The following is a 12357-nucleotide window of genomic DNA, read 5'->3' on the forward strand; positions in this document are numbered from 1 at the left end:
GGTATGGAGTACATAAGTCTTTGTATTTGTCAAAGTCAGACAAACCATAAATTTGAAATCTGTGCATTACACTGCATATAAATAATACTTTAAAATTTTTTAATGTTTGTGCAACACTTACCATGAAACATGTTAAAAGACAGGCTGGGAGAAGTTATTTGCCATCTGCACATCTAACAAGGTATCGTGGAGATTATAACATACATAAACATGAAATGTATGCTAACAACAGTATGAAAGATGGTAGGGATAACCTGTTGTAAGGTTATCGCACCATATGTGAAGTGGTATAATGTATGTTGACTGTTAAAAAGTTAAAGATGTGTATTGTGAAACTGAGGACAACCATTTAAAATGATGTGTAACTAGTAAGAAAATGGTGGAAAATAGAAATTACTAAAAAATAGAATACTAATACAAAAATGGAATTTAACAAAAAACCTCAACCCCAAAGCTGGCAAAAACACACACACACACACACACACACACACACACACACACACACAGAGAGAGAGAGAGAGAGAGAGAGAGAGAGAGAGGGGTATCACTGAACACCTGGAGCACATAGAAAATAACTAGTAAGATGGTAGATTTAAATGCAATCGTATTAGTAATTATATTAAATGGTGATATGATTAGGATCCAGAATAGATTTTTAATGAAATATCATAAGCCAATAAGAAAAAGACCTCACAACAAAAACATTGGGAAAGGATATGAAGAGGAAATTCATAGAGAAAGAAACCAAATGTCTAGTAAACATCAAAAGATGCCCAACTTCATTAATCAGGGAAATACAAATACAAATTAAAATAATGAGCTGCCATTTCACACTCATCATGTCAGCAAATGTTCTGAGTCCATTATCAGTAAGTATGAGCCAGGATGGGGAAAGAGAAAATTACACGATGGTGGGTAAGTGGGCACCATCTCTTTGGTGAGCAGTTCAGGAAGCCAGGGAAAGATGAAGGTGCTCTTGCCATCCAGTGTCCCATGTCCAGGCGTCTCTACAGACGCACTTTAGCAGTGCACAATGAGACACTCATGCAGATGTCACTGGCAGCAGGTTTGTTCTCATTCCTCTAGGAGGAATGGAACGTTAAACAGGAGTTTATGTATTCAACGAAATACTATATTGTGGGTAAAATGAATGAACCAGATATTCTTGTTTAAACATGTCTGTATCTCAAAAACGTAATGGCCCATGGAAAAAAGCAAGTGGCAACAGGATCGGGACTGGATAACATCATTTGCATAAAATGTAAAAATGCCAAAACCAGTAGTGTGCATTGTTTACGAATGCAGGCAGGGTAGGAAATAAAGACCTGGGTGAGAACTCTAGCCTCCGGGAAGGGAGGGGACAGGATGCATAGCTCTGGCCTTACCTCTATCCATAACTTTCCATTTTTAAAGAGAGATTGGAGCTGCCAGCATACTGAGTCCTGCTGCCTTCCAAGACCAGCTCCACTCCTTGGGGTTCCATTAGGTGAACACAATGTCCTCTGCTCCCCTCCCCCCTTAAGTTAGTTCCAGTTGGGCTTCATCGCTAGTAACCAGGACGCCTGCCTCTAATTTCTTCTTTTTTTCCTTTCCAATTGATCCCCAGTTCTCGCCACCTCGTAGGTATCGAGTTAATACATGTTTAAGTGGACCTGCCCAGGAAGGGGAGTCCTCAACTCTAGGCTCCCGCATTTCTTTTGGGATTTCTCCTGGTTACAAAGAGCATTCATTCATACTGTGACTGAGGGTAAACAAGTCGCTGCCCACTCGGCCTCAGTTTCCTCCTAAATGACCGGTCTGGCCCCTTCCAGCCCCAGCAGGGTCTGATTCCAGGAATTCTGTCCTTTCATGTCGAAAACAACACTCGGGCATTTCACAAAAGCACCCAACCCCCTGGCTCCCCTTGGAAGCACAGCCCGCGTCCCTGGAACCCGGACTGCACTGAGCTGGTCACATGAACTCCGGGCTTTCTCTGGTGTGACGGGTTTCTTAGATCCCTTTGTGAGCGCAGGTTTTGAAAGGGAACGACCCCGGGTTCTGGGTGTGAGAGGCGCAGGGGATCGGCGGGAGGAAGGCTGTCGGAGCCAATCAAGCCGCCTCCAGACCCCAGCACGTCGCCTGGGCTGCGCGCTCCGACTTCGCCTCCGCCCGCGCGCCTCCCGGCCTCGCCCGAGGGTGCCCGGGCAGGCGAGGACCCCAGGTGAGAGGCCGGAGGGTCCCGGAGGGTGGGAGGCCCCGGCGGTTCGGCCCGGGCTCCACGACGGGCTGGCCCGGGCTCAGGGCGTGTCCGTCGCCGCCGGGCGGCTCGCTCGACACTGTTCGCTCCTACCGGCTGTAGATGGAGCTGTCTGGGTTCCGGCAGCCTCCGACGAGCCTCGGAGTGTTTCTCTTTAAACGGCCTGAGAGGGACATGCCTCCCAGGATGCAGTTTGTAGCAACATGGCAGCTGCTGTGCAGCTCCCCTGCTGAAGAGGCGCCGGGACGGCAGCGCAGCTCGCAGCCCGGGCCGGGGCCGGAGCCGGGGTCCCAGCCGCGGCCGCAGAGGGGCGGCGCGCGGGCCGGGGGCCGCCGTTGAGGGCCGGGGCCCAGCTCGCGGCCGGGACGCAGCCGGCCGGGCCGCCCGCACAGCCGCGCGCCCCGCTCCGACGCCGCCGCCCGGGCTCCGCGGCCCCGCGCCCGCTCCCCCCGCGCGCCCCGAGCAGGCCGGGGCCCGACGGCCGCGCGCGAGCCCCGGCGGGGGAGACAGGGCCGGGCCGGCGCCGCCTGCGGAGAGCGCCGGGCGGCCGGGCCTGCGTGGGGAGGCGCGCAGCGGCGGCGGCGGCGGCGGCGACTCCGGGGGCGCGGGCCGGACAGCGCAGGGCCATGGCCGAGGCGGCCCCGGCTCCGGTGAGGGCGGCCCGCGCGCGCACGGACGCGCGGCCTCGGGGCCCCGGGGACGGCCTGCGTGTCCCGGGCTCGGCGGCCCGGCCTGGGATCTCGGTAAGGGACAGAAACGCTGCGACGTTGGCGCGGGGGGTGGGGGCGCCCTGAAGGTGTTCGCGCGCCTGGACCGTGGCGGTGTGGGGGGGGGTGGCTGCGGGCCCCGCCGCCGTCCGTGCGAGGCTGCGCGGACGCCCGGCCCGGCACACACGCGGCCCCGAGGTGGGGCGCCCGGAGGCGCGCTCTCTCTCTGCGGGGCCCGCGCTGCGTCCGTCGGGGTGGCCGCCGGCACGTTTTCCGCAGAGCTCGGCCCCGCGGAGCCTTCCCCGGCCCGGGCGCGGCGCTGACGCGGCTCTCCCATTTCGCAGAGCGGAGACACTGAGGCACAGACACCTGGCGGTGATCCACCCTGCCGGCCCCAAGGTCACGTAGCGAGGCATCCGTGGCACGGTGCGGCGGCCACAGAAAGGCCTGTCCAGCGGGCTGCGGCCCTGGACGGGGAGGGGGTGGCTCTGGCGGCGGCCACCCCTGGGTGAGGGGCCTGGGCTGGCAGGGCGGCAGACGCGGCCCGTCGGGGGCGGCGGGGGAGGCCGGGCATCGCCCAGCCGGGCGTCTCCGCGATGGGAGCAGGTGACCCTCTGGGCTCCAGCCTCGGCCTCCGGCCTCTGCGTTTGGAAGGCCGCGGGCTAAACTTTGGGTGTCCTGACAGATGGTGTCTGGGGAGTGAGCTTCTCGGGGATTGGAGGCTGATGTTCCTCTTCCGGGAGCCACTCTGAAAAATCAGCCCTCAGAGCCCCCCGCAGTCCTGCTCTTTGAGACGCCCTGGCCATGCTAGTGAGAGGATTACTGCATGGGAGTCAGTGCCTTTGAGCCTCAGTTTCCTATTGTGTACACAGGAAGGAGGCAGGATATATGGCTTTCTAAAAAGCCCCCCAATTCTTTAATTAAAAAAAAAAAACTCCTGAGAAAATAAAATAAAATGAAGATTTTTTCATGCCTTTCTCTGGGCTCAGGCCTTCGGGGCCCTTGAATGGCATATACTGCTGGGTGAACCACACTGGGTCATTCAAAAAAATGGCACGACTTTCTTAATAAGTCAGATACTGTGGTTATGGATGCTTCTGCTAATGTGGCATGAATCCTGGAGACTCAGTCCACTCCTGATCCTCGGGGGAGGGAGGGACGGTTAAATCCTATGAATGTGGTTTAGAAGAATTCTCCCTCTAACCCCCTACCAGCCTTTTGAGAATTTGAACTTATTACTTTTAGATATATTTACAGTTCCTCTCTCTCTTTGGCCATTTCTTTCTGCTTAGGGTAAGATAAGCAGGTTTACCTGGATGGATGAAATTATAGCAAAGGGCTTTTATTTGGGGGTCGAGGGAGGGAAAGCGCTCCTGTGGCCCCTCTACAGTCCTCTAAATCCGGAAATGGAGAGAGACAGTCTATTAATAGGAAAGAAATAGTATTTTCCTTTGAGCTCTGATTTGTCTAGCTGGTAAAGATGCCTTGGTCTGCTGGCTCTGTTTGATATACTGGAGGGTTTTTTTTTTTTTTTTTTCATTGTTTCAGTTAAACCCCTGCCTTACTCAGAGAGACTGACTTGCCCCCCAGGGATTTTTTTCCCTTCTTTCTAGTGCTAGGCAGATACCCTAATCTCCCTCTGAGGCAATGGCTGGAATGTGCCTATTGTGTTGCGTTAGGAAGCCGCTTTTCCTGAGAGCCGGGTGCCTAGCCTAGAGGGCCCCCTGCCCTGCCTTCCCCCTAGTGAAGAGTTGAGAGTTGGCTTAGCTGTTGATGAGCCTGCAGGGGTCTGTGAGTTCCTTGGAGACGTTTGCTTTTGCCCTTGTGTCTGTTTTGAGGACAAGAACCCAAAACTTTCATTAGATTTTCAAAGAGGTCCCTGACCCCAACTTAAATGATAATATCTTTAAAAGCAAAGCCTTCCTCCCCACCCCTCCCCACCCTATCAAACCTCCCACAGGTCTTTGTGTATTAATAATATCCAGGCCTCGGGATTTTCGAGGTAAAAAGATTCAGAGCACGCACCTGCCTGGCCAGCTGCTTCAGTTGACAGTGAAGGCCTCGAGGTCACCTGCAGGCTGTGGAACCAGACCACTGTGGGACCTGGGGCAGCTTGCTCAGCCTCTCCTGTCCCCAGTGTCTTCCTGTACTAAGTATGGATAGTAACTCTAGTACCTGTTTCATAGATTTTGTGAGGATTAAATGAGATAATCCTTTAAAATGTTTAACACAGCTCATGGCACATAATAAATGCTGGATAATTGTTAGCCATTCCCAGCTGATTAGTGCTCATATCTGGTTAGTGGCAGAGGCTGTTAAACGATGCTACCTCAAAAACCTTTTGTGAATAGGGTCTTGAATCTTCAATCCTTGGCTTAAAAGTGCGATGCTGTCATAGTTGTCACCTATGAATGAACCAATAAAAGAAAAAAAGCTGTAGAAGATATGGAATAGCTTTAGATAAGTCTCTGATGGGTGACTAAAGGAACTTCATGATTTATCCTAATAATTCTTTCGTAACTTCAGCAGGCATTTATTGAACACATACTATATGTCAGACTGAACACTGGGGATATGCTAATTTTCAAATGAAGAAAATTGAAATTTTAATTAAAGGCCACTTGGATATAGAGCACAGTTGAGCAGATTCACTGGAGGAAGAGGATGAGGGAGTGGACAAAAATTGTTACAGGAGAAATTGTGTTCGGTTCCAATAAGGATATTGATGATCTAGGTAGGTAAGTACAGAACTAGGCACTCACAGAAGATTGTGGCTTCACCTCCCCAGTGATTCAAGAATTCTCTCAATGTGAGTATGGCAGGGTGGGGAACAAGGAGAGCGTGGGTCATGGAAATCCCAGAAGTACTCCAAGTCTTTATGGTGGTCTGGTCCTCCCAAATCTGGCTACAGGTCACCAGTCCGGCTGACTTCTGCTCTGCTTTCCGTCCTTCCAGGCCTTACTGCTTATTCACTCCCCACCTCGGAAACCCCAGGGTGGAACCCAGACCACCTGAGCACACCTACTGCAGTGAACGGCTGCCCACTCCTAGGAGTGGCTGAATTGCCTGCCTTGATGTCTCTCTCTGCTTATAGCAGAAGCCAGGCCAGAATGCCCAGAAGCCCATTCAGCCTCTACAGCAGGGGCTGGGCACGTAAAAGGTGTTTCCAAGTCAAACATATACCATACTGACTCATTGAGATGAATCTGCAGTGCAACTGGTATCAAAGAGTAAGAGTCTGGGAAACGTCAGATAATGTTGTGTCCTTACTCTTGGACCGAGCGAAGGAAGGAACCCAGGGCACCACACAGGCCTAATGCTGGTAGAAGTGGTGGGGGCTGGATGCCAAGTCCGCCTTTGAGTCAAGAATGTTAACAGTACCGGCCCCTGCTGGTGAGCTCCCACCCCCACCCCCACTGGGAGACGTGGGATAGTAGGTGCTTGGCTTTTACAAAATTCTGCTCTTTTGTTTCTTCAAGTTTTATGTGCAGTGCTCCAACAACTCGGTGAGTGAGTGTGTGCGTCAGATATTGTTATCCTTGTTTTATGGATGACGACACAGGACACTAAGAACAGCGAGGTCAAATGACCGATCCAGAGTGACACAGGTGGGAGTAGGTGTAGACAGGGCCAAAATCCAAGTGTTCTCACAGGAGTCCAGCAGCCTTTCCCCTCTCCCACACTGCTGCTCATAAGGTACCTGTGCCAGGTCTGTTGTGTAAAAGGAGATGCTCTGTAAGAAACAAAAGGTGGTATAATCATCTTTTATTTGCTGTTCATAATAGTGTCATAATTGATATCCAAATTGGTGCTATGGTCTCCAGAAGAGAGTCACATTTGAGGGGTACATGTCATTGCTCCCCAAATGGAAGCACTTTGTATGTGTATGCTTGTCTTTGGGATTTATTTTGCTAGCTGGAGATGGTGGCCTTCAATCCTCTTCTCCTTCCTTCCCTGAACACAGGTTCAGCAGCTGGACATGGAGAACCAACGCTCATCACCTCTGTCGTTCCCCAGTGTTCCGCAAGAAGAAACCTTACGTCAGGCCCCTGCTGGACTCCCCCGAGAAACTCTGCTCCAATCCCGCGTTCTTCCTCCCAAAGAAATTCCTTCTTTGTCTCCCACCATTCCCCGACAAGGCTCCCTGCCCCAAACTTCCAGTGCTCCCAAGCAAGAGACTTCTGGCCGGATGCCTCATGTACTCCAGAAGGGACCCTCACTCCTGTGTTCTGCCGCTTCTGAGCAAGAGACTCCTCTCCAGGGCCCCCTGGCTTCCCAGGAAGGGACCCAGTATCCACTCCCAGCTGCTGCTGAACAAGAAATCTCCCTTCTCTCCCACTCTCCCCACCACCAAGAAGCCCCCGTTCACTCCCCTGAAGCTCCTGAGAAAGACTCTTTGACCCTTTCCCCAACAGTTCCTGAGACCGACATGGACCCCCTGCTCCAGAGCCCAGTTTCCCAAAAGGACACCCCCTTCCAGATCTCTTCTGCAGTCCAGAAGGAACAGCCGCTCCCCACGGCGGAGATCACCCGCTTGGCCGTGTGGGCTGCTGTCCAGGCAGTGGAAAGGAAGCTGGAGGCCCAGGCCATGAGGCTACTGACCCTGGAAGGCAGGACCGGGACAAATGAAAAGAAGATAGCCGACTGCGAGAAGACAGCCGTGGAGTTCGCGAACCATCTGGAGAGCAAGTGGGTCGTGCTGGGAACCCTGCTGCAGGAGTACGGGCTGCTGCAAAGGCGGCTGGAGAACATGGAGAACCTGCTGAAAAACAGAAATTTCTGGATCCTGCGGCTGCCCCCTGGCAGCAACGGAGAAGTTCCCAAGGTAAGCACATCCCAACTGGGGCTTCCCAAGGAAGGGATCCGAATTGGAGTGTGGTTTAGGAATGTGGTGTAATATGAAAGAAAGGGTGGTTGAGAGGAGGAAAAAAATACAGTGATCCCAGTTGCCAGGATGTGCCAAAATCAAATTATTTCTCCTGTTGATGAGGGTATAGGCTAGTACAGAAATGCCCCTGGGATCGGGGGTTGTCAGTTTAGAAGGGTGTTCAGCAGAGCTGTCCATCGTGTGAGAGGATAAGAAGGCAAAGCAAAGGCCGGTGAGAGCCATGGAGAGGCTTTACCATCAGTCACTGAGGGTGCGTTCGCTTCACAATCGCAGCAGAGGAAGGAACTTGGGTTAAACATCACAAGGATCTGTCCTGCTCCACATTTTTATCAGTTCATTTATAAGCCATGTTAGTGCCAGGAAAACTGATTTCAAGAGGTTTCCTTTAAAAAGCTAGAGAAGTTAGGATTGTATATTATTTTCCAGAAGGTTCTGAAAGAGCTTCGGTGTGGACTGACTTGCTTTGTCTTCTTCAGTGCTGCTGCCCCCTTTCACAGCCATATGTAGAGAGAAAACAGACTCAGTTCTCTAGGCCAGCATGCCTCAAAGTTTACTGTGCACGTGGATCTTCTGGGGATCTTACTGAATGCAAAAGCTGATTTAGTAGGTCTAAGGTGAGGTCTGAGGGTCCGAATTTCTAGCAAGTTTCCTGGTAGCACCATTGGTGCTGGTCCACAGACCATACTTTAGAGCTGCAAGAATTATATCCTGAAGTGGAAGAAAAGCATCAAACAAGACAGGCCCCTCACTCTGGGGCCAGGACAGTGGCCAGACTTCTAGAGAAGTCCTAGGTGAGGACCCAGAGCCAGGGGTTTGGGACTTGGGATTGGCCAGCCATGGGCCTGTGACTGCTTCCGGTGGGTCCGAGCCGAGTCTGTTGTGTGGTTTCAGGTCCCTGTCACGTTTGATGATGTCGCTGTCCACTTCTCGGAGCAGGAGTGGGGAAACCTGTCTGAGTGGCAGAAGGAGCTCTACAAGAATGTGATGAGAGGCAACTACGAGTCCCTGGTTTCCATGGGTAAGGAGAAGGCTTCACCCATGGGGGGCTGCCTGGACGCAAGCTCGAGGTGCACTCATAACCTTAAGGAGTTCCGAACCCCAGCAGAGCCAATAGTCGCAAGCAAGAAAAATGGAATTTTAGAGAGTGCAACAGATTAAAACCAACGCCCTCATATACCCACACACATCAGTGCGGCCCAGGCCAGAACAGTTTGTAGATTGAGACACCACTTGGAGAAGCTGCTGGGCAAGAAGGAGGAGAAAGATCTAGGTATCAATGGTCTCTCACCGTCATCATATTTTACCCCACAGACTCCTTTTTTAATAAATTAAGTTGTCCAGCAAACTATAATTAAGGAAAAAAGAATGAAAGAAGTGTGCTGAGTGCCTACTGTGTACCAGCCACATTTGAAGTGCTGTACAAGAATCACCTCTTTGGACCCCCACAGCCAAGCTGTTGGGGTGGCAACACAGGTGTTCACACTCCTGCTTGATGAGTCAAGTGCCTGAACACTGAGGCTGTGATCAGGGAGGTTAAATGCTTGTTTCATGGAGATCTATCTTACCCCAGAGTCTGTGGATTCTTATGATTTTCATTAAAACTATTTAAGGATGAAAACCTGGCAAAATGTACTTTAATTTTATATATCTGTTTCTGTGATATGGAGAATTCCTTGGGCATATACAAAAAACGTTATCTTAAAAGAAATATTTAAATGTGTTGTCACATAGAAACTTTGATTTCAGCCAGAATTGATAATTTTATACATACCTTCCCATGGGATATATTCTCTTGCTTTTAATTTTTTGGCTGGGTGGGGTGGCTCATGCCTGTAATCCCAGCATTTTGGGAGACCGAGGCAGGCAGATCACAAGGTCAGGAGTTTGAGACCAGCCTGGGCAACATGGTGAAACCCCTTCTCTACTAAAATACAAAAAATTAGCTGTTCATGGTGGTGGACGCCTGTAATCCCAGCTGCTCAGGAGGCTGAGGCAGGAGAATCTATTGAACCTGGGAGGCAGAGGTGGCAGTGAACCGAGATCATGCCACTGTACTCCAGCCTGGGTGACAGAGCGAGACTCCATCTCCAAAAAAAAAAAAAAATTCTTCTTTTTTTAATTGTGAAAATTCAACACTTTAAATAATTTCTACAATTAAAAGCAACGACCACCCATTCACCAGCCCCACTCCCCAGAGGTAACCACCGTGAACCCTTTGGTCCATGTTTTCTCTCATCTTTTTTTACATGTGCAGATATAAGCATGATACATTCACTGATGCACATGCAGTTTGGGGTTTGCACGGAGGGGCCTGTTCGCTGATTTTACCTGATGTGGGGATGTAGAGAGTGTTCCACATAGGCCTCCTTGGAAAGACGGTGCAGTGTTCCAGGTGAACGTCTAGGGCTTTTGACCTTTCTGCTGTTGCTGAACAGTAGGTTGATTCTGTTTTTCTCACTGTTACAAAGTGTTGTGATAAACATCTGTGTATTTGTGCACTTCTGTGTGTTTCAGTAGGACAGATACTAAGAATTGGGATTGTCAAGTAAACAGGATGCATGTTTACAGTTTTATGGCTACTGCCTGGTGCTCTCCAGCAGGCTGAGCCACTTGATATTTCTGCAAGGGTGTGTGGAAATGCCATTTCATACCCTGGCCTGAGCTGATGTTCTTCTATTTTAAATATTAGCCTTTTTTACAGGTAAAAAATGATACCTAATTTATCTAAATATGTATTCTTTGATGATTAGTTAACTTGTGCATCTTTTTATATATTTATTGACCATTCATACTTTTTCTATGAATTACCTATTTATAGCTTTGCAATTTTACTAGTTATAAAAGTTCTTTATGTGATAAATAAAGTTTTATTGGAACACACACACACACAAATAAAAAATAAAACTTCTTTATGTATAACTATGGATAGTAACCCTTTGCCATATGACAAACATATATATATATGTATATATATATATGTATGTATATAATATTTCCTCCAAGTTTCTTTTTTCTTTTTTTTGAGACAGAGTTTCGCTCTTATTGCCCAGGCTGGAGTGCAATGGCATGATCTCAGCTCACTGCAACCTCCGCCTCCTGGGTTCAAGCAATTCTCCTGCCTCAGCCTCCCAAGTAGCTGGGACTACAGGCATGCACCACCACGCCCAGCTAATTTTTGTATTTTTAGTAGAGATGGGGTTTCACCATGTTGACCAGGATGGTCTCGATCTCTTGACCTTGTGATCCACCCGCCTTGGCCTCCCAAAGTGCTGGGATTATAGGCGTGAGCCACCGCGCCCTGCTTCCTCCAAGTTTCTTAATCTTTTAACTTTATTTCCAAAGAACTGTGAACTTATTTTATATAAGAAAATCTATCAGTATTTTATTTTATGTCTTTTAGATTTTAATCAGGATTAGTTTTTTGTTTTTTTCTTTTTTGAGATGGAGTTTCACTCTTACTGTCCAGGCTGGAGTGCAGTGGCGTGATCTCGGCTCACTGCAACCTCTACCTCCCAGGTTCAAGAGATTCTCCTGCCTCAGCCTCCCAAGTAGCTGGGATTACAGGCATCCACCATCACGCCTGGCTAGTTTTTTATATTTTTAGTAGAGATGGGGTTTCACCATGTTGGCCAGGCTGGTCTCGAACTCCTGACCTCAGGTGATCCACCCACCTTGGCCTCCCAGTGTGCTGGAGTTACAGGTGTGAGCCACTGCGCACAGCCAGAATTACTATTTTACTTTACAAAATTTCAAATACCTTCTGCCTTTGTCATGAAAACCTGGGCAGGTTTTGAGCACCTCTGAACAACATGATCCCCCTACACCCCTGCGCCACACGCACACTCACACACAGACACACACCCACAGTGGACTCTCAGGAAAAGGGGAGGAGGCTTGGCGGTTTTCTGTTACTGGCCCCCAGTGGAGGAGCCGCTCCTGGAATCACGTGCCCACAGATGATACCTTAACAGCATCCAGTGCAACCTCATCCCAGAGCATATTTTTTTCCTTTCTTCTGCCCAGACTATGCAATTTCCAAACCAGACCTCATGTCACAGATGGAGCGCGGGGAGCGGCCCACCATGCAGGAGCAGGAAGACTCTGAGGAGGGCGAGACGCCGACAGATCCCAGTGCTGGTGAGTGGTTGAGGGTGGTCCGCAGCTCTGCATCCTAGATCATTCAGTACTCAGGAAGCCCGAGCATGAAGCAGCACAATCCAAGGTAGGCCCTGCCAGGAGATGTCAGCAGGAAGGAGGCCTGCAGGTGCTAGGACCGGCTGTGGAGTGCCATGATCACCAGCGACCCAACTTGTTGATTAATGAGAATCACGTTGGGTTCACTGTCTCAGGAATTTTTTGACATGGCCAAGTGTCACCTCACTTGCTGTAGGAAATAAAGCAAGAAACTCAAAAAAAGGCAATCGCTTGTCCAGCAGTCACTAGTGCTTGAAATTCCTGGAGCTTTCGAGAGAAGGGCCACACCCTGAGTCCTGCAGGTGGTCGGTGGAGGAATAAGGGGCAGACAT

The 12357-nt window shown here is 50.1% G+C and overlaps 1 protein-coding gene across 1 annotated transcript in view; it reads left to right on the plus strand.

Annotated features, from left to right (window-relative positions):
- Positions 1-2936: 2936 nt before the first annotated feature.
- The window catches only part of ZNF777 (zinc finger protein 777), a 28131-nt gene continuing 18710 nt past the window's right edge, over positions 2937-12357 (plus strand). Inside the window, exons 1-4 of the mRNA XM_021665237.2 lie at positions 2937-2979; positions 6908-7768; positions 8723-8849; positions 11855-11968. Of these exons, the coding sequence (XP_021520912.1) occupies positions 6923-7768; positions 8723-8849; positions 11855-11968 (1087 nt within the window). The 5' untranslated portion in view covers positions 2937-2979; positions 6908-6922. The remainder of the gene's footprint in view (positions 2980-6907; positions 7769-8722; positions 8850-11854; positions 11969-12357) is intronic.

This window comes from Aotus nancymaae, unplaced genomic scaffold (genome assembly GCF_030222135.1).
Source record: "Aotus nancymaae isolate 86718 unplaced genomic scaffold, 86718_ANA_hifiasm-v0.15.2.pri h1tg000002l, whole genome shotgun sequence".
Classification (NCBI taxonomy): domain Eukaryota; kingdom Metazoa; phylum Chordata; class Mammalia; order Primates; family Aotidae; genus Aotus; species Aotus nancymaae.